At 40.2% G+C, this 22,749-nt stretch overlaps 1 protein-coding gene across 5 annotated transcripts in view; it reads right to left on the bottom strand.

Moving 5' to 3' along the window:
- The window catches only part of TMEM62 (transmembrane protein 62), a 45,406-nt gene extending 23,057 nt beyond the window's left edge, over positions 1 to 22,349 (bottom strand). The window contains exons 1-7 of one of the 5 annotated variants that reach the window (XM_039537873.1): positions 22,204 to 22,349; positions 16,452 to 16,563; positions 14,666 to 14,803; positions 10,316 to 10,361; positions 6,199 to 6,340; positions 848 to 972; positions 610 to 732 (exon numbers count right to left, since the gene is read on the bottom strand). In XM_039537873.1, coding sequence (XP_039393807.1) covers positions 610 to 732; positions 848 to 972; positions 6,199 to 6,340; positions 10,316 to 10,361; positions 14,666 to 14,705 — 476 coding nt within the window. In that variant the 5' untranslated portion in view covers positions 14,706 to 14,803; positions 16,452 to 16,563; positions 22,204 to 22,349. Of the gene's footprint in view, positions 1 to 609; positions 733 to 847; positions 973 to 6,158; positions 6,341 to 10,315; positions 10,362 to 14,665; positions 14,804 to 16,451; positions 16,564 to 18,805; positions 19,262 to 21,464; positions 21,630 to 21,994; positions 22,159 to 22,203 lie in introns of those variants that run through there. The other 4 variants (XM_039537872.1, XM_039537875.1, XM_039537874.1 and 1 more) reach the window with 4 other exon arrangements.
- Positions 22,350 to 22,749: the final 400 nt, after the last annotated feature.

Raw genomic sequence — 22,749 nt, 5'->3', positions numbered from 1 at the left:
TAACAAGCTTTAATTATATTGTTATTGCATGGTGTCACTACTTGACAAAGTTAAGGTTGCTTGGGTACCATAACTGTGCATTTCCACACCTCAACATGTTCAGATTTCATTTAAAATTAACTTGACCTCTGAATTGCCTCAGTTTTATAATGATTGGGTGTTGGGATAATTACAACATCCCTGCGTGACAGAGTGTGCATCCCACACCATCCCTGATGCGGGCTCTCATTAACCCTAAGGCCAATTAGGTTAGCTGGCCTCACAAGCAAGAGGGAGGGCCAGGGTTAATTTAAGAATGAAGCCCAGCTGGAGAAGGGCTGGGACAAGACTATAAAGCCAGGTGGCTGAAAGCATAAGGGGGCTGCAGGGGAAGGGTTTCCAGTCATACCCTGGGATGAGTGAGGTCATCAAGGACAAGAAGAAAGTCCAGGGGGAGAGTAAACCCTAAGATCCTGTCCTGGAGTAAGGAGTCTAGCAAGAGGCTAGGAGGGGGTGAAGTAGCCACGGGAAGTAGAGTAGACTCTCCACAAAGAATAAAAAGAAAGGGTCACCACTTCACCAGGTAGTGTCTGTATATAACACTTGCTTTTTCACTGGGGGTTTACTTACTTCCTATTTTCCATCCAGTCTCCCAGCTCCAGTTCCAGAGTGCCCTGAGGGTGCCGACTATGCAGGACTGGCATCAGTCCACCCAATGTATGGAGGTGTCCACACAAATAGGCTGTGGCAGAACTAGTCAAAAACAATATGATTATTATTTTACTGGGAAGAAAATGCCACCTTAGGAGAGCTGATTGTTGAAGTGGGGTAATGCTGGAAATATGCAGAAAGAGAAGAGAGATCTTACCTCATTACCATTCGTACTCCTGAGGATGGGGAGATGATTGTTGAAGTGGGGTAATGGCCAAACCAGATGGTTTGGTTGCTATGATGACTTTCTGTGGCCAAGGAAGACAGCTCTTCCATTTGACTCTGAAATGGCAGACAAATTGAAAATGCATTTCATTAGCATTCAGGCTATTTGGATCCAAGAATCAAATAACAAACACCACAAATCACCCTTTAAACTATAAAGAATATTTTTTTAAATTCCTATAGAATCATGTGCATAAATGGAACTTTCAGAACTGCTGTCAATATCTCCCAATTCAAACAAAATAAAAAGATCAGACATTGGAAAAAATAAAGCGACATAGCAGTCAAAGTACTCCTTTTACTTGAGCAGTGGCAAAAGCAGCATAAAGATCTGCATGAGATTCTCCCCATCCCCACCCCAGGGTTTTTTTGCCCATTTTTGCTTCAGCGTAAAGAAGGCATGCAAGTTGAGAGAGGTGACAGAAGTCCTAGGGAATGCACTAAAATGGTGACCGTCCTTCCTGGAGAGCAGGGTGCATTTGATTTAAATAATGATTTAAATCACTAATCAGGAAGACTTGATTTAATCATGGATTTCTACATAAAAGTGCATTCTTGTTGGTTGTTATAACCTTAATACATATTCTTCACTGGTAGAGGAACTTCATTAAAATATTTCCAAACTGGGTCTCTTTTATGGCCTGCTGCCATTATAGGTATTCCCTTCTAGTGAGAGAATGGTATGGTAGATCTCAAATCGATGAAGGCTACACTCAGAAAGACCTCAACACTTCTGGAATATGCTGCTCAAACAGTTTCACTTTTGTTTCTACTGCCTGTCCCTCCCTTCTCACATTTATCTCCAGACTTCTTCTCCTTGTCCAGATCTATTCTGCCCCCAACAATCTTCTATTCATTAAACTTTTTGAAACTTTGCACTTTTAGAGAGATGTAAGGGATTGACTCTGTGTACACAAATTTGCAGACGGCCAATAGGGTTGAGGTCTGTTATTTCTCACCTCTATATATTATTTATTTATTTAAAAGCATTTTTGCTGTTAACAAGCATGTTATCTCTGGAGACACAAATCCACAGTTTGAGAACTGCAAAACTAAGCATCTCTGATGGTATCTTCTAGACCAGGGGTAGGCAACCTATGGCACGTGTGCCGAAGGCAGCACTTGAGCTGATTTTCAGTGGCACTCACACTGTTCAGGTCCTAGCCACGGGTCCAGGGGCTCTGCATTTTAATTAATTTTAAATGAAGCGTCTTAAACATTTTAAAAACCTTATTTACTTTACATACAACAATAGTTTAGTTATATATTATAGACTTATAGAAAGAGGCCTTCTAAAAACATTAAAATGTATTACTGGCACGCAAAACCTTAAATTAGAGTGAATAAATGAAGACTCAGCACACTGCTTCTGAAAGGTTGCCAACTCCTGTTCTAGACTGAACACTGAGTCCCATTGGGTAGATAGAAAGATTAACCTAAATAATCTATACAGAAGCCCCTGGAACCCCCATAAGATTGGGTCCCTAATCCATGAACTATTGGAAATAATTTACAAAACTTTTCTTAAACATTACATTAATATATTGTCTCATACTATAGAATTAGAATTTATAATCTCTATTCCATTATGAGATATCTTTGAGCTATAATGTATCTTAATTAAACCTATCTTTAAATAGGTTTTTTCCTCAAAAAGCATTTTACCAAAAAAATCTGATTTAAATAAAAAAAATCTGATATTTTTGATTAAAAAAAATAAATTGATTTTTATCCACTCTGCTGGAGAGACACCCAAAAAGCAGTGAAGGGAAACTACACTTCCATCATTAGAACCCTCACTTGTAGAGTCTCATAAGGATCAATTCTCTCTCTAGTCCTTTTCAACATCTGCACAGACCCATTAGGTGAACAGACCCTAGTGTCAGCAGTATGTAGATGACACACAGCTCTACCTATTCTCTACACATGACCACACTGCTACCATCAAGATGGCCCATAATATAAATGAGATCAGCTCATGGATGAAAAGAAGCTGTCTGAATCCGAAAGACAGAAGTGATGCTAATGGGTAAAGGGAAGCATTTTGGAGAGTTTGTAGCTGCAGTGCAGCTTCTGTTGGTTGAAAGTACACACTGGCCAATTCATTGCATAGCTTAAGACTATACTTCGATTCCTCACTGATGCTAAAGCTCTCACACAGCAGCATCCACAAGTAATGCCTTCTATCATCTCCAATTGGCTATGAGACTCTGCTCCATCCCAACAGATGGAGATCTGGCTTTATTTATTCATATCTTTGACACCTCTCAGCAGTAACATTATATACCTAGGCACAAAACCTTCAACACTGAGGATACTCCAACTAGTACAAAACGCTGCAGCGTGTCTCCTCAGTAACACAGGCTACCACAATCACATCAAACCCATTCTCCATTCCATACTCTAGCTTCCCATAGAATTTTGAATCAAGTTAAAAGTCTTGCTCCTTATCTTCAAGGTGCTCCATGGCTCGGGCCCAGGATATCTAAAAGTTTGCCTAAAGCTCCAGGATGAAAACAGTGGTTGACAATTATACTCTCCTGGCACAGTTGAACTCTCTTCAACAAAAGTAAAGCTTGTTGTGTGGGGAAGTGTGTTGGGAGCAGGTGTGAAAGTATGGAATGAACTTCTCCAGGAACTAAGGACCATCACTAACCTCATCACTCACCTCTCCAAGTGCCTTCTCTAAGATAAATACATGCAACTCATATTTCTTAAAAAGCCACCCAACTCTCTATTGGGGAGAGAACAAACACATGACAGCTGCTAGTCACAAAGTGCTCAAATACGATGGTGATGAGTGTGGTATAAGAACCTACACAAAATAAAATAGAAGCTTTGGGTTTGGTTTGGTTTTTTAAATCTGCTTATTTTTTTACCTTATAAGTATCAAGTCTGGTCATCTTTGGTACTGCCAGGAACCTACTGTAGGAATGAAAGGGCTCAGAGAATATGCACTGTCAGCTCTAATGCCTTAATTGAAGGGGCATAGGTGCTGAATCTTTAACAAAGACATTCTTTCTCCAAAATGTTTAACATTGGAGTTAAAATATTAAACAAAAAGTTTTAAACAGTGACTAAAATTCCCTTCCCTTAGTTGTTCAGCTTTCAATCTCTTGACTCTTGTGATAAAATTTCACAAGTTCCCCAATTATCAGAGTTCAGAGAGACTTCCAGGATTGATAACACCTCAATTTCTCACGTAAAAAAGTCAGAAAAAAACAAAACAGGACACAAGCCCACTGATTTTCCACCTTTGCAAATGCCCTTTCAAAGTCCAGGAGGACAGACAACATATTTTTCTGCCTTCTCACCTGAAGGTAAATGTTGCAACACAGGAGTGGAGAGGAGACAATCTGAGTTATTATCATACAAAAATGGGATGAATTCTGGATGTCAAATTAGGTAAGCGTAACAATGCTTTAGTAGCTACAACTAATATTTCATTTGCCTTTAAGGATTTGTGTATTTTCTCCATCCTTGTTAAAAATCCCAGGTGTACAATCAAGTCACTGATAAAATCATAGATACATCTTTAAAACCTGTGGCTTTAATCAACAACATAGTGACAGATATTCACTGATCCTGAACTACCTATTTTTTCTCAATCCAACAGTTTTGTGCAAATGTTTGCAAATGACACTCTTCTTACTCTCAGTTTCTTGCTCATAAAGTAAAAGCATGCTTAATTCATTGCAGGCAAGAACAAGAGATCAGACTCAGAAATAAACAGTCTCATCTTGAATTCTGCCTGCAAAGCTACTGCATCCAGCATGAATTAGAACAAACAATAAGAACAATAATACTGTATTTTGCACTGCTATAGCACCTTTCCTACAACTATCTCCAAGTGCTTTACAAACATTAACTTACTTAGGGCTTGTCTATACACCTCTACCACAATATAACGCTGTCCTCGGGAGCCAAAAAAATCTTACTGTGTTATAGGTGAAACCACGTTATAGTGAACTTGATTTGATCCGCCGGAGCACACAGCCCCCCCGCCTGGAGCGCTGCTTTACCACGTTATATCCGAATTCGTGTTATATCGGTGCCGTTATATCAGGGTAGAGGTATACATGGAGTAATTCCAGAATAACTGAATAGTCAGTGTGTCCACTATTCTGGAATAGCTTTTTGGCTTTAAATTTAGACCCTAAATTATTCCAGAATAACTTGCATGTGCAGATGAGCCCTTAGCCTCAACACTCATTTGAGGTAGGTAAAAGTTAGGGAACATTTTACTCATCACTGAATGCAGTCATCTCAGGGGCAGAAGATGACATCTGTTTAACAGAAAATAGCAACACTAAACAACATTTTAGGAGAATAAATGAAAAAGAATACCACATCCATCAGAAACTAGAGAGGGAATTTAGGGAAGCAAAATGCAACTATTTGAATTGGAATTTGACCTAAACATCGGGATTAATATTTCTACTCTTTCAAATATTGCAATAGCATCTTTAACGATCACGAGAGAACAGGACCTCAGCCTTACATCTCATTCAAATGGTCCAAATCTCTATACTTAGGATACAAACCATCTTTCACATAAGCTTCATGGACTGCATAATTGATGATGCTCGTGCACAAATAAGAACATAAACAAAAAAGAAACAAACACACAAGGAACATGTTTAACAAATCAAAAAGGACAGAATTGGGAAGGAAAGCATTTTTTATTTTAAAGCTTCTAAGGGGCTGATACCAACATTGATGTGCAACAAAAACAAAAAACATAGGAAGTTCTTGACAGTGTCCTTTAAAAAAAAATAAAAAAAAATAAAAAAATCTGTGTTTTGGTATTGGAATGACAATTTTTTTCCCCCTCTCTTTTGCAAGAAATAATTTGTCTCCTACTTTTAGAGCATGATGTAAGAAACATTAATTTTCTTAAGGAAAAGACAAAACAATATTAACATACAAAGACTATCTTTTAGATGAATGGTAGAGTCTGAAGTGTTGTTGTAGCTGTGTTGGTCCCAGGATATAAGAGAGAAAGGTAGGTGAGGTAACATCTTTTATAGGACCCACCTCTGTTGATGAAATACAAGTTTTCAAGGTACACAGAGGAAGAGCTCCATGTAGCTCAAAAACTTGGCTTGTCTCTTTCATCAACAGAAGTAGTTCCTTTAAAAGATATTACCCTCATCCACTTTGTCTCTCATATTAGAGTTTGAAACATTTCTCTCTTTAAAAAAACAACAAACAAATACCAAACCATATATTACAGGAAGTACCAGCAGCTTGTGAACTGGAATGCAAATTCTTCTACAGTACCATATTTAGAATCCCAAAGAAATTGTATGGTCTCTTGGGGCCTGGGCTGAGGGTGGCATCCACACAGATGAACGAATAGTTTCCAAAAGGCGTCCTGTGCACATAATGGAAAGAGCCATCCTTATGCCAGGCAGAGTACCTCCTGCCAAAACAAGATGGAAATATTGCAGTCAGAAAAGTTTGGAGCAGTGGCAAAAGGGAAAGGATATAGAACAAATGTAAGATTTCCCATTAAATTCCATCTTCCTATTGAGGTGAAGTCCATTCTAAAAATCTAACGGCATTGGAAGATCTGTACTTCAAAAAGGACAAACATTCTGACCCATGTACCACATACTAGAGTTAAAACCAGGTTAGCATTCGAATGGTTAAAAGAAGGGTCAGAGTAGATGTTTTCCCTGTGAAAATGGTGCTCTTTACAGATAAAGGACAGGAACAAATGCAGGACAACACCAGGCAAATCATCTGAATGACAGTGTAGCAGAGCCACTTGCAACCCTAATTAAAGGAGACCTGTAAAGGAAACAGTTTGGGCTTGTATCTTGTGTTTATTTTTGATATACAGAGAAGGCCTGAAAGGACTTTGGGGGGATTTTTTTTTTTTTTTTTGCTTCCTTAGAAATATCAGGAATGTCAAATCTTGTCTTCTCTATGTTACTAGAGTTCTTTCCTAGATGATTTTAATATGGACTATAAAAAAAATGTAAGCCATTAGCTGAAAGGATTGGGTATTGAATTGTTAAGTGTTTTCTAAACATCCCCAAAACAAAACAAAACAGCACATCACATCACACAAAACTTTTAAACAATGAATAAAAATAACTTCCCCTTTCACTCAAGTTTAACTTTCCTGGTTGTTGTGCTGTCATAATCCTACCAGTTCTCCAGTCACCCACAGAGTCACAGGAAAAACAAGACTTGAATTTCTTATGTAAAATATAAGCAGATTTTAAAAAACAAACAAAAAACCAACCACCTTTCCAGACCTTATGGGAAGCAGAAGGAACAAACAAATTGGCTTTCCTTTTCACATTACTTAATACAAGTGTTGGAATTAATTTATTCTGAAAAGAGGTTTTTAAAAATAGGGAGAGATGGAAATAAATGTTCCTGTTCAAGGCGTTATACTAGTTTTTAATAAAGGAAAGAGGTATAGAATAAATGTTTCTTCCTGGTATACAGGTGTCCTTAACACTAGACATTGCTGAGTTCTAAATAAAGATTGATGGAAGTGTCATCTTCTTGAAAGAGATTTTATCCTTTGCTCCATTAGGACAAGGAGTCAATTTTCCAGCCAATGACATTTATTAAGATGCGCAAATGAAAGTTGATAAATTTTTAGGACATCTAAATTATAATTGTGCAAAATTCTATGATTAGCTGATGTTTTTTGTTTTTAATTCTGACATTTTCTAAGTCCCACAGTATGTATAGGCTAAAGTGTCCATCAATTTAAATATGGAATATAATTTGTTCTGTTCAATTAATGCACCCAGAAAACGGAATTTGTAACCTCCACCAATTAGAATAATTTTAAAAGGCCAGAAATCTAGGGCTGAAGAAAAATAACAATACCTTAAAAATAAGTTTACTGAGCATGTAGCAACACTGCAATTGGCATGATCATCTTCTAATACTACATAAAACTATTTTACCAAACTTATTGTTTAGGACTGCCTTAACACAGCCCCTCACGAATTGCAATAAGAAAAATCTGGGAGTTTGATATCACCACCCTAAGCAGGCTCTTGTTTTTACTCCCACTTAAAGTATGTTGAACAGATTTGAGTTTTACCCCCTTTGTTCATGGGGCAGAGAAATAATAGGCACTGCCATTCTTGAGTTAAAAAAAAATCATATCATTTTGCTAAACCTTTGCATTTTAAGTACAATTGCTGCCTTTTACAAATTTTAATACTGAACAGTTAACAGAGGTATGTAATGCTGAGAAAGCACATACTCCCCCGTTTTTGTTTTTAACATTCTGCAAGCTACAGTACTATAAGGTGTGCAACAAAGAACAATGTTTTTTCCTGGAAGTGTACAGAGGCAGGGGATGGGGGTCTCCCTTTGACCCAGACAAAAGAATTATTGTTCTGAATCATTGCCTAGTCCTGTTTAATTTGAGGAAAATGCCTCCATAATCCTTCCTTCTACTCTGCCATCTCCTTCTTCTCCCTTCCTCTCCACCCCTTAATCCTAATATTATTTCATTTGGACACCAGATGAATGAGTCTCATCCTCCAATATAACAGCCTGCCTTTTACTGATGCTTAACAGTGTTTAAGGATTTCAGTGCAGTTTTTCAGTCCAATACAGGAGGCAACCAGAGTCTCATCTTTAGGACCTGCCACAAGCAGCAAGATAACTAAACATAGTTATAAAAATTTACTAAAACTTAAGTAATTTATATTTAAAGATTAAAAACTTTTCCTTCCCCCACTCCACATCCAACACTGGAGTGTTCAGAAACTGACCATCTGAAATGGCACGTTTACATAATTTTATAATGATAGATCCAAAGGAGTTTACAGTGTATGGGCCAAATATAGTCCTAGTGTAAAGCAGGTGAGGTCAGAGACATATATGCTTAAAACATATATGGGAATATCAATCTGCTGTTAAGTGAACAAAATGCAGTTACTTAAGAAGGAATTTATCCAGTGCCAAAACAATTCCATAAAAACAAGTCAGCTCAAATTTAAAGAGCAGAATTCAACCTCATCTCTCCTCCTCTGTGCTTTTCCAGTATCCTTCAGTAAGGATATGTCTTTACAGCAGAGGCAGCGTGCATGATCTGCTCCCAATTCTGAGCAGCTGGCTTATCCCAGAGGTAAGGAGCAAGACTGCAAAGCCATACCAAAGCTACCAGGTCTCAATGGTGCTGCATCCCCCATGTGTTTCACTAACACTTACAAGGACATATCCCATGTTTTTGTGCTACAGTAAGCTCAGCTGCTCTGATTCTTTCCCACTGAATTGTGGGGAAAACTCACCTGTCCTTCTGGAACATGGAAGGAATTGTGGGAAGGCACTGGAGGGCTATCTACACTCTAGTGATTTAGCCTGTGCTCTCCCTGCAAAGAAGGTGGGTTTCCAGCCCAAGTGAAATTAGAATCTGTGTTCTAGCCTACATCCTCCAGCTGTTTCAGCTAGCCCAGCTGAAAGCATCACTACATTCAGGTGACAGATTGATGTGTAGGTAGGGTGACCAGAAAACAAATGTGAAAAATCAAGACAGGGGGTGGGGGGGTAATAGGTGCCTATATAAGAAAAAGTCCCAAATATCAGGACTGTCCCTATAAAATCAGGACATCTGGTCACCCTATGTGTGGGGGCAGGAAGGACCTGGAGGCAACAGCCAGATAAGACCCCAGGCTAATGCAACACTGAAGACCCTACCCAGGAGGCTGACAGAATTAGAGTTTAAGCACTTAAGTATCTTTCACATCTCTAGCCTACCAATGCATTGTGGTAGTCCTACTTACTAATGGAGAATGATTTTCTTCTGACTTTCATCTGCTATTTATACATTTCCTGAACTATCCCACTGAAATCTTTATATTTGAATCTCCAATTTATTCCTTAGAGTTATCTCTTTTTCTCACTTATGTCTATATTCATTTTCTTAACTCCCTCAGAGCTGATGAACCAGCTCAGGTAGGGTCCCTCCTGTTGTGCAGATGTAAATATTCTTGAGGCTGCAGAAGGGAACACCAGAAAATCAAAATGATGATAAGGGAATCCTTCTAAAATGCCAGTGGCACACAGGTTGGTTACTCAAGTGCTCTGGGGGAGAATGAACACATGATGTTCTGAGCACTTCCTAGTTAGGATAAGAATTGTTAACAGGCACAGCTACAAACATATAGGAGGGAGAGATTAAAAGGGTGAGCAAAAGATACTCTGCCTTCCTGTAGCAGCCCATTCAAATGTTAGTGGATAATAGGGGAAGATTGGGACACTAAAACCAAACAGAGCCCTATGCTGGCAAAAAAATCGGTCATGATGTGTATTTGGCAGAGGTGAGCTAAAAACAGACTATTCCTTGTCTGCAACACAATTCACTTTGCTCTTGGATTTATGGACTCAGTGAGGTATTAATAAAGAAGAGTACCTGTAGTAATTTTGGATGCTGTCCAAGTGTGGAATGTTGAATGAATCTGCAGTAAAAGAGAAAGAAAAGAGACTATTCAGATTAAGCCAACTATTGCTCTGAGTCTTCTATTGCTCACTGTTGGACAGCAGTCTCAGCAGGCTTTGGCAGATTGTACTGTCTGTAACTTCTCTCTATTCTCATTGAAATTCATGAAGTATTGTTGCTTGCCATGTGAAATCATCTGGATTCAGTAGCCTTCTTCTTAACTCTTTGTATCTATCCATCTGGAGATACAGAGCATACCTCTGACAAGCTCAAAGCACCTGTCTGGGTGATAGACTAGTGTGCTAGCTTTTCACCTCTGGAGACTGGTTAGGTCACCAGCAAATTTCTCTCTAAAGGCTTGTCTACACAAACACTTAGTTTATGACATTCTGGTATGTAAATCTAACCAGCACTAATCTGCCATGCACTAAGTATCCGTGTGGAACCTGCTGCCACATGCTAAAAGTTTCCCAATGTGCTTTAATTTATTCCCTTTACAAAGCCTGGTAGGTCAACACACACTAGGTACATGGCAAAGCAAACAAGTATGCATGGCAAGCACACAAAGTCATAGCAACAAGGTCCAAATGGACACTTAGTCTGTAACAGGCTAGATTTATACCACAGTTTGCTGCAAACAAGTCCCAAGATACATGCATGCACAGATGCAGAGCCTGCCACAGAAAGAAGCTTTCTAGACTGAAGCATCTCCCTCTTTGCCAGTGGGAGCTCTAAATGCACTGGCAGTCAATATAGCTATATAAGCTGGAAGACAGACACAAGTATAGCTACCATGATGCCATATGGATACTGCTACAGGAGAAAGATAAAAGTAGAAGTAACTGCTCCTGGGGCCGCTTCACACAGTGGAGCACCACTTTTGGCCAACTATCACCAACTTGCAGGACAAGATAGTAATGCAGAACTAGGATGACCTGCAGTGGTGGCAGAAGTTCAGGATACAGAAGACTACTTTCTTAGAGATTTGTGTATAGCTCACCATAGAGCTGCAATGGTGGAACACCAACATCAAATTTTTTATCAGCATAGAAAAATGCATGTCTAACAGCACTTAGTAGCCACCCCCAAGTGCTACTGATCAGTAGCTAACCAGTGTGGTATTGGTAGATCAATTTTCAGGACTGCTGTCATGGAAGTTTGTGCTGCTATTAAGAGGGTGTGGGTAACCCCACATCAATGCACAGAGGCAATGACCACGAGGTTGATGGATTTGCAGGATTGGGGCTATTAGTGCCGCTATATAACTTATGTGGGATGGTCTGAAAAGGTCTATAATCTTTAGAATTCATTTCCACTTTATGCAATGAAAAAAATGGGATTTTTGCTCCAAAGACCATTATGGACATTAACGGTGTTGTGATCTCCTGTCATTCTGGGAGACACAGCTTTCTGAAGTTATGAAGCCTTTTACTGGACACCTGAATAGGAGAAAGAAATTCCTGAGCAGCTACAGAACGACAACCGAGTGCACATTTGGAAGAATGAAGGTAAGGTGTTGGTGTCGTATGACAAGGCTGGATCCTTTTGAGAAATATATGCTTCATGTTCATGCTTGCTGTTTTGCACAACATCTATGAGAGCAAGGGAAGGAGCCTCATCAAAGCAGGGGTGAAGAGACTTGTAGAATTATCATCATCCAGTGATGGTGCCTTTGCAAAATGCCCCAATTGGTCAAAGAAGCTTTGTACTCCTACTCTGAAACCAGGGTGTAGCAAAGGAAAACGTAATGTAACCAAAGAAATTAATACTCTTTGTGTGATGATATTATTTAGGAACTGATGTTATTAAGCAGGAGTTGTACCTCAATGAAAGCAGAGTTGTAAATAAAAAGTCTTTATTGATTTAAACAAACACAGAACAAAGTTAAAACCATTGGAAATAGGGCACACATGCTCCAAATGCTGAGTTCAAACATTTGTATGCAGAAAGAGTCACAAAAATGTGTAGATGGGTTTGAAGCTGTTTTCCTTCTCTTGAGGGATGAAGTGGCGTGGGAAGGGCCTGTCTCTTGTAACTGTGGCTTGAAAAGCTGTTCCCAATATCCTGTGTTCTCAAGAGACTGCAGGCCGTGGCTAGGCTGGAGTATTGGGCATGAGTCAAGCAACACATTGTTTTCCAATAGGTTGGTCTGTTTCTGTGATCATGTCCAACATCTTTTCCTCGATGGTCCTTTTCTCTGTATATTCCCTTGACTAATCCCTGTCCTCCTCTCTCCCGTTTTTATTCTGGAGCATGAAAACTTCCCTCTGATCTTCTGTCTTTTTGGCGCTCTGCTGGGATGCTGTCACAAGGTCAGCAACTATCTCCTCCTTTGTCCTCTTTCACTTCCCTCAAAGGTTTGCCAGGCATTCAGCAACTGATAGTGCTCTCTCTATGAGAGCCATGGCACACTGGGTGCTTAATGCCTGGGTCTCAGGAGCCATCTCAGGTCCAGTCTGTGCCTGGGTCTCTGGCTCAGGTTGGGTGTACAAAGAGATCTTGGCTGTCTTGCCAAATCTTCTTCTCACACGGTTCTAGGATTGATTTCCATACTGAAATAACTCATTCTGATATGAAGTTATGTCACTTCCTAAGTGGATTAATTAAAGTGGAATAAAAAGCCAGAAAAACTGAAAAAATAACTTGTGTGCATGGGCACAAGGCTGTTTATGCTGAAAAAAACTAGTTATACAGAAAAAACCTTTAAGAGATGGTTGGTCAACAGTTGATTTTGGGAGGAGAAGGGAAAAAGAGGACAGAGATAAGATGAGGGAGAATGTCAATGAGGGAAACGATAACGGATGGGAAAATGAGCAAATGAGAGGAAAACAGTGATAAAAGGAGAGAGTGGTGAACATAATGGAATTTAGGAGAGTGGGTAGGAATGGGAGAGATTGAACAAGAACAAGTGAGGAGAGTGAATAAACAAACAAATGTGAACATGGAAGGGGAAAGAGCACGTGTTCCTAAGTATGTAATTTGCACTTACACTCATTCCTTACACAGAAAATAAATTAGAAGGAACATTTGTCACCAATGAAAATTAATCTGGGTGATCTCAGATTAATCCTTAGCAATATTCTTGACAACTGAAGAAAAAGCACTGAAAGTGATCTGAGAGATACATGTCCAGCCCCACACAGTGAAGGGAATTCACTATGATGAGGGGCCTTCAGGGTGTGAAGACTGTGGAATAATGAGAAGAATGCACCATGCAGTCTCAGTACAGTCCTTTATCAGTGATCAGTATGTTTCTGAATTTCCCTTCACAAGGAATTTATTTGTCAGGAGAGTGATGAGTTGTTGAGACTCCACATTGTAGTTTCCAGGGATATAACCAATACCCTTTCATTGAAGAGGAAAGGTACATCAGGTTTCATCTCTAAATTCATTAACTACATAGGAATCCTACCATGCGGGAACAAAGGAAGGAGCTAAAGTAGAAACTAATGAAATTGTGAGGCTGCATAACCAAGTAGATATGAGAGGAAAGACAGAATTCATTCTCTCTCACTTAGCACCGACTCACATACTGGGAGCAGGTAAAGAGACACTCTGGTAACAACCTCACAGAAGATTCACTTCCGTATAATTTGTTTTTCTGGGGTTCAATGTTGTAAAACAGTTTTAGTCTCACAATAAGAAACCTAAAGGAAACATTTACCAAACAAAAATCCCTGGTGCAATGAAATTTGTAAACTGATCAGAAAGCCTGTCCGTATTTGAAAGCTGAACCTTTTTATTTATTTATTTGTTTGCTTCCATTATTGCTGCAGTTAATTTAACATTGGAAATAATTTCACTGCTCATTTGGGTTTAAGCTCAAAGAGAAAAAAGTAGTCATAAGCTAAATGTTTTACAAGTGGAGGTAGAGAAACTAAGGTAGTTTAGTTTTTTAATTGGTCAAGAAGGTGTTATTTGTGAAAACTGCAGAAGTGTTTCAGAAACTCCTTCAGAAATCCCTTCTGTGTGTCAGGAGCTAGACCTATCTGATTGTTTGTTTAAATGAGCTCCTTTAAACATTTTACTCAGTTATTAGCCAGACAGCAGCAAGAAGCAAGGGAAAACCTTTCTCCTTGATCTCTAAAGGCCCAATCTTACAATCCCTATAGACAAAAAACACTTCCATTGACTTCAATGAATTGGGCCCTCAGTTGGCAACCCTATCTTAGGAGTTCATAACATATACCAGTATCTTAATGAATATTAGCATCTTAAAATGGAAGGTTGCCTACAACTTTCATTTGACTAGACTAAGTTTCTTATTTCCCTGGGATTATTTGGGTCCTTCATTAAACTATTAGTTTCTTGTCTCTCTCTTACCATGATTCCCTTTGATGTCTATCCACTTGGTTTTCTCCATGACTCTTGATCTCTTCAGGATCAACTGGTAAGTTTGCCACTCCACCTCAATCTGCTCAGAGCCCAGTTTATCTTTTGTTTTGGCATCTGTCAAATCACCTGTAAGTGCACAAGGCCAAGACTGAACTACATGCTACATTCTTCATAAATCACACAGAAGAGCTATATAATGCAAGCATGCAGCGCACATGCCTTACGCTCAACACAATGACAGGCCTTCTGTGAACACATTCTAGTGCCTACTGCCATTTGGTACTAGATTTATTACTATAAGGTAATAAGCCCTCTTACACTATAGGTGCCCCTGCCTTGGCTATCAGTTACATTCAAACTTGTGCTTAACATGTCATGGCAGCACTCTTTAATGCCACATCCTTGCCTATAAGCGAGAAAGATTTTACAAGAAAGCATTACATTTTGAAAATACTAAGGCAGAATCCTCAACAACAAATAATGAAAACATCTTGTCACAAAGTTAACTGCTACATTTCATGGTATAGAAGATCAGCCATCACCCGTTTCAGTACTGATTAAAATATGAGGTGTCCCCCCACCCCTTTGTTCACATTTTCATTTTACTTTTCCTAGGAGTCTGTATTTTAAACCCTTCTTCCTTTACTTAAATGATGCACATTGTTTAACTATTTCTAAAAATAGATTAAAATGTTTCTGAACTGCTATAATTTATGCAAAAAGCTGTCTGGGAAGTAATTTCGTACAACAAATGAGATATTCATTTACGGTACAAACTCTACCTAGTGACCCTGCTAGCACCTAGATTCTGTAAGTCTTTCATACAGTTGTTACTGCAACGTCTCCTCAGATCATTTAATAAATACTGATCCTTATTGATAATTGTGGTAGAACAGTTAAATAAACAGCTTATGTCTCTTTTATTAGTCCTGATATGACATATGGTCAAAAGAACATGAGCAATGCAAATAAGTAAAAATGAGTTCTCACAATTACAACAAGGTTACATAACTGAATAGGGGTTATTCTTTTTACCCTCAGAATATAGACATACTGAGCTCCACCACCAAATCTGTGCTTGTTTTTTAGTCTGTGTATGAAATGAGTTGATAGGTCTCAGTACAGATCCTAGTACTGATATGCATTGGCAGAACTGTAAGGAAAACTTCAGAATGCACCCAATATGTGCACCACCTAGTTACAGTCAGTGGTGATGAGCACTAAAAATTCACTATTAACCTTCTGCTTGCGCCTGTAGAATAAATTAAAACAATGCTAATTCTGCTGGGCGTAGGAAAGTATCTTTTCTTGGACTAACTAAACTATTTTTTCAGCTGCAATTTAATTTTCATTAATTAAGATGCCTTAAGCTTTGACATTTTACTTTGAGAAGCTAGACCAGGGGTAGGCAACCTATGGCACGGGTGCCGAAGGCGGCACGCGAGCTGATTTTCAGTGGCACTCACACTGCCCGGATCCTGGCCACCGGTCCAGGGGCGCTCTGCAATTTAATTTAATTTTAAATGAAGCTTCTTAAACATTTTAAAAACCTTATTAATTTTACATACAACAATAGTTTAGTTATATATTATAAACCTTCTAAAAACGTTAAAATGTTTTACTGGCACGCAAAACCTTAAATTAGAGTGAATAAATGAAGACTTGGCACACCACTTCAGAAAGGTTGCCAACACCTGAGCTAGACATTTTACTTGTCTGAATGTATTACCAAGGAAGGGGCAATAGGAAGAAATATAATTTCTGAATTGCTTACCTGTCACTAGAACAAGCACTGGTTGAATTATATCAATTGTTTCAGAACAGAACTTTTCAAAGTCAGGAACTCGTTTGGGATCCCGAAACCTACTGATGTGAATGTCTGATACCTACAGAAAGAATATATTGGATAAAGGTATTGTATCACAGATGAAGAGACCAAAAAATATATTTAGGGAAAGATCACTGCCAGAAACAACTCTAAATGTTTTGCCAAGCAAGAGCCATCTAAAACTAAACAGGACTTGAAAATAAATTAGTAGTTTCAGACCAGGACCCAAATAATTTTCCGGTAGCTTTGCTCAAAGATTTCTAAGAATCACCCATGCAGAGATCAAGTGACAAGTCCTACCTCAAGAATGACAAAGACGGTTATTAAAACTAAACAAAAATTGTACTGGATCAATTAGAAATGCCTTCATCAATGTGAGGGCTACCCAAAAAAGATTACTAGACCTTTTATATATTTTGAAGGCAGCTTTTCTTTTGAACCAAGACATTCAAATAATTCCACATTTGAAAACCATTAGGTTAGACAGGCCAGAAAAAAGGCCAGACAGAACAAATTTGTTTGAATTATGGCTTACTTTGTCAGCAAAGACTTTCAATCACATTTCTTTAAGCTAGATATAATGGATTACTACACATTAGTCTTTCAGCTCAGGAGACCTGTGTTCAAATCTTGCATACCTCACAAATGAAAATCAGATTGTCCATTTCATAGCTCTTCATGGACATTTGTACATAAGACAGGTTAGGACTGAAGTGCCTTGTGTGGAAGATTGCACAGTACTTGCCAACAATAAACCGGGCTCTAATTTAAAGTTATTAGTTCATTTTTATAAGAACCAAACTCATACAAACACTTATAGCTAATCTAAAAAGCAGCTGAGGTGCAAAATAATAAAAAATAGTCATAGCTTCCTCTCTACTTTTCAGCCATTTGAAGGAAGACTGCAATGATAAGAATTCTTATGTCTTGGGACCTGATATTGCAGTACTCGTACAAGAAAATCTCCCACCAACCTCCATGGGAGTTCTCTCTATATCAGAGCCAGACCCCAAGACAGATAAATGTATATTAAACAAATAATAATTGTTATATTTCATAGCTATTTCAAAATATTATGAACCTCACTAATTTGTACTAATGATAGTTATGCTGATTGCAAATTAATGAACTAGTGAGTAAAGAGATAGCATAATAAAAAAGCAAAGGTAATGCATCATAAGTATACCATAGTCATTATTTGACATGTTATGTTTGATGCTAAATACTAATAAATATTTTGTGAAAGTAATGAGGTCTTAGTAATATGAAACCTCACTACAACAGCTCAATTACACCTTCACTGAGAAGTGCGGCAAAACTGTCATCTTTGGTGTGCAAAGTAGTGAAGTTCTACTGATTCTACAATTTGCTCATTTTTACACCTAAATAAAGTGATAACACTACTGAAAATAAGTTGCAGTTTTCCTTTAAATCAGGGATCCAAAAATCATACTGCAAAATAAGAGTTTAATTCAAAGTTCTCTCTCCATCTAGTCCTGTTGTCATCACATGTGAGACATAACTGATATTAGTAAAATGAAGACTCACTGTTTAGTCACTTATCTGCTGAAAAATTAAAGGTAGGTAATATTTTATTTTTTTGAAATATGTTGATGTAACATTGACATTTTGTGCATGTATTCCTCACACTTATCACACACTGCATTACTGACCTATGGTAAGGAAAAAAAAATGTAGTTTTCCCTACTCAACATATACATCGTAATGTCCCCTGGAATGCAAACAAGAACCACTCCCTGCTATCTCCTTGAAAATAATCATGAACATATAACAGGGCCTGGGAGCGCTGCACGGGCAGGAGTGTTTTTCTTACACAGCAGTGACATAATCATACACTGGAAGGAATTAGTTTCAGTCCTCCTTAGCTAAAAGAATGTTGACTGTAATGTGGAGTATGGAGGTTGATGAAGTGGAAAGATTTGAAAGTTATGGAGATCCTCAGGACCCCATGAGAATCACAGAAGATGGCAGGGATGGGAGAAGGAAATAAATCTCAATATGTGCCAAAATGACAGCTGAACTGGAGGAGGGACCATGTGGACAAGGGAGGTGATTCCATCTGGGGGAAAAACAAACCACATATTCAAAATATCTATAACGTAAGTGACAGTTTAGACTAGTGCACAACTAACACAGAAATGAAAGACATGTCACAGAAAACATTTACAGAACTGCAGGATAGCAGGAGAAAGCAAAGCAGGAAGTGTTCATGCAGATAAAGGAAGGGCTGTAAAAAAAGCCAGAATACTGATTGTGTGGATTTATATCTAGACACTGACCTGGAATTAGCCTTGTGGAATCACCAGGGAGCCAGAAGCACATTTCCCCCCAAGATCAGAAGCTATTTTGGATTTAGCAGTTGGAAATTAACCAAAGCGGGTTAATGATAAAGCAGCTGTTAAAGATTTATACATGGTCGATAAGATTGCAGATTTAGTAAAGATATATTTGAAAGTCAGGAACATTTCAATATTATTGAAATTAAAGACAAAACTCTCTCTGCAGAGATAACTTCAGTGTAGGTAATTTGAGTTAACACCTCTTTAATTAGCCTAGCTTGAGTGAGAGCAGCCAAGCTGCAAAATAACACTCATAGAAACAAAGGGCCAGAAGGGACTCAAGAGGTTAGCTCAGCAGTTCCCAAACTATGGGTCATGACCCCAAATGAGGTCATGCCATCAGCAGATGGGATCATGGGTCCAACAGGCTAGAGTTGACTGTGAGACAATGCCATCTGCCCCTGAACCTGGCCAGACTTTCTCCACAATCGCTATGCCAGGTGGCTACCATTTTTCTCTACAGAACTGTGGCCTCTTCATGGTGTTACCTCACAGGAAAGGGGTGGGAAGAGGTGGGGCAGGGGTGGGGCCTCATGGAAGGGGTGGAGTAGGGGCAGGGCCGATGGCAGCGGGGGAGGGGGTATCCATAAATGCGGCCCTCAGGCCAATCTACTAGTCCTCATGTGGCCCTCATGGTCATTTGAGTTTGAGACCCCTGCATTACAGCATATTAATTAATGTACTTAATGTGTAAATTCCTTAGATTCCTCATCAACTATGTTGCTTTGTTCCTGTCTGAGGTAACAGGAAACAATAAGTCTCAGAATGGGGTCACAAAGGCAAAAAGTTTGGGAACCTCTGGGTTAGCTATAGAGTGACTACTGAATAGTGTGACTGTGTTAGCAGCTGACAAGTTGTGCTAACCTGAGCTGTAGCTGATAACTCAAAGTGACTGGCCCACCAGAGGTAAAAGCAACACCACGCATTGACTTAAGGTTTTTGATATGTGGATGGGACTTGAGTTGTGGCAGCACTTGATTTATAACTTGAGATAACGCTACAATGATGACAAGCCCTACATGAGTTGAAGAAAAGTAACTTTAAAAACTTAAAATATGAGAAAACCCATTGAAGAGGAGTGGGAGGAAGAATAAGAGGACAAAATAACACTCTTGATTATGCACAAGGAGCTCCAGCTGAAGTTGGTAAATTACTGAGTGTATGTAGGGGCAGATTTTTTCCCTAAACTTACCAGAATAAAAGTGAAGTGTCAAATGTAACATATAGCTCAATTAAAAACAAAAACACACAACAATAAATAGGAGCTATTACAAAACCACAGGAACCTATTAATAGACATGAAAGGTGGATGAATCATTACAAAATAGTCAAAGAAAAAATAATTACAAAGAAAAGTATAACTAAGCAGCAGCAATACAGAACATCTCAGCTGAATTTATTTTAAGTACATAAAAAATTGGTGCACATTAAAACACTAAGTGCTGATGGATCTTCTAGACGATCATAATAGTCCCTTCTGACCTTAAAGTCTATGATATTATGATCTAAACATTTATATAATCTTATAGATGTGCACTGGACAACAGAGACTTGAGAAAAAATAAAGGCCAAGGAAAGATTTCAGATATGACAACGCGGTTCAGATGCTATCAATGAGTTTTACACTAAAATCTTAAATTTGGTATTTTTAGAAAGTTTTATATAAAAACCAATATGAATTAAAAAGTGTTTTAACTTTTAATTATATTTAGAAGTAATAATAATATTTTTTGATGCTAGAAAGGAATTTAACCACTTCCCTCAGTTATGTAATTCCCAGAACAGCACCACCACTGAGGACAGAAGGACTCCGGATGTATCACTAGGGTATTAATCCTTGACTTATGAAAGATGAGGGAGCTCATCCAGTTATCTACTTCAAACAAAGCGATGTAATCCTCCAGCCAGACTGGTAAACTGGTCAAGCCCCATCACTTACAGTTAATTGTGAGAGAGACTGGGAAAAGGAAAGTATTTTCCAGTTTACTAGGGGAAAGATGCCAGAACTTAGCCTAAGAAAGATCAACACTGTCAACTTGCCAAGAGCTTGAGAGCTGCAACAACTTGCATAAATAGGAACAGCCTGCAGACACTCTCATCATTTATCTAGAGCAGTGTTTTCCAAACTTGGGATACTGCTTGAGTAGGAAAAGCCCCTGGCAGTCCGGGCCGTTTTGTTTACCTGCCTCATCTGCAGGTCCGGCTGATTGCGGCTCCCAGTATCTGTGGTTCACTGCTCCAGGCCAATGGGAGCTAGAAGCGGCGTGGGCCAAGGGATGTACTGGCTGCCGCTTCCAGCAGCTCCCATTGGCCTGGAGCAGTGAACCACAGACACTGGGAGCCGTGATCGGCCAGGCCTGCGGATGGGGTAGCTAACAAACTGGCCCAGCCCGCCAGGGTCTTTCCCTACACCAGGGGCGTCCCAAGTTTGGGAAACACTGATCTAGAGGAATAACGCACACATCACACACCTCCACACGTAATAGGAGGCCATGTGCCACACTTTGCTCACCCCAACACAGGGCTGGCACCTATGCTGATATTTTTGGTAACACCTCAGGGCTGCTAAGAGATCTTGCATCCAGGAACCTGGACTTACAAGAGTATTAACACTTCCAGGGCCCGCAAAACTTCAGCCCGTTGCGCCATGATGACATTTCGATACACCATTCCCCCAGTACAACGGGAGTGACATGCAAATGGGCCATCACACCCCACACCACTGCCATTTCACCGTGATATAGTCAGGCCATCGCCACACAACTTCAGCTCAGAATCACCATGAGAACAGGTCAAAAACAGATAGACATTTTGAGAGACTTTGAACATGAAACATATTTCAGCCAGACACATCTAGTGCCTAGCTCTCCTGACTGTGCATCACCGTGCCTATGACATTCCCCCAACGTCACACCAGTCACTGCCACGTTGCTCTACTTCAGGGGAACCCCTCTGCAGCCAGTGGGCGGCCGCCAAGCCAAGCCAGACGGCCACGCTTCCCCGCCCCGAGACATCGCCATGGTAACGCGCAGGCTGCCTGGCACCAGCGGCCACCGAGAGGGCAGCGCGCCCTGCTGCAGCCACCGCCCCCGAACACGGAGGCCGGGATCCTGCCCCGCCCCCACTCACCTGCACCACCCAGAAGAGGTTGGTGGCCTCTGCCCCGGGGGCCGGATCCCGAGCGAAGGGGCGGCGCTGGCCCAGGCGCTGAGGCCCCGCTTGGCCGTACCAGTCCAGGAGCAGCGCCGCCAGGGCCGCCGCCAGCAGCCCCGCCGCCAGCCGCAGCATCCTCCCCGGCCCCACAACCATTCACCCCCCCACCCCACGCCGGGCAGCACCTGTCGCTGCGGCCGCCGCGTGCCCTTCTCCGGGCAACCCCGCCGGCTTCACTGCTTCCGCCCCGCATCTGCCCGGCCAGAGCGGGCCCTCGCGCGATGGCTTGTCAGGCCGCCACTTCCTCCCTTCTATGGTCTTCTTGGAGGACTCCTGTTTCTCCCTGCGCTCATCCTGTTCCCGTTGCAGGCAGTGGGGGAGGGGAGAGGTGCCAGTTAGTTGAATGGGACTAAGGCTCAGCGCACTGAGTGCAGCAGGCCTTGCACAGCGTTAATATTGTGGAGGAAGGTGGCCTCCTCCCGGCTGTTATATAACTTGTCATGTTTTAATTCATGTACTCCCCCACTGTCAGGCTGAGGGATTTTACTGCAAATGTTTTATCCTTGATTCAAACATCTCACTGATCATTGTGTGACATTTCCCCCACAGGTGTTGGTCCCAGCTTTGTTCCCACTGGAGCCACCAGTGAAAGTGGGCCGATACAGGCTGGTATGACGTACCAGTAAAAAGTGGCCGCTGGTACCTGTCTGTACGCAGCCGACATTAAAGCA

Source organism: Mauremys reevesii, linkage group 4, assembly GCF_016161935.1.
Source record: "Mauremys reevesii isolate NIE-2019 linkage group 4, ASM1616193v1, whole genome shotgun sequence".
NCBI lineage: Eukaryota > Metazoa > Chordata > Testudines > Geoemydidae > Mauremys > Mauremys reevesii.
The sequence above is the reverse complement of the archived record's forward strand: the minus strand, read 5'-3'. Positions and strand labels throughout refer to the sequence as shown.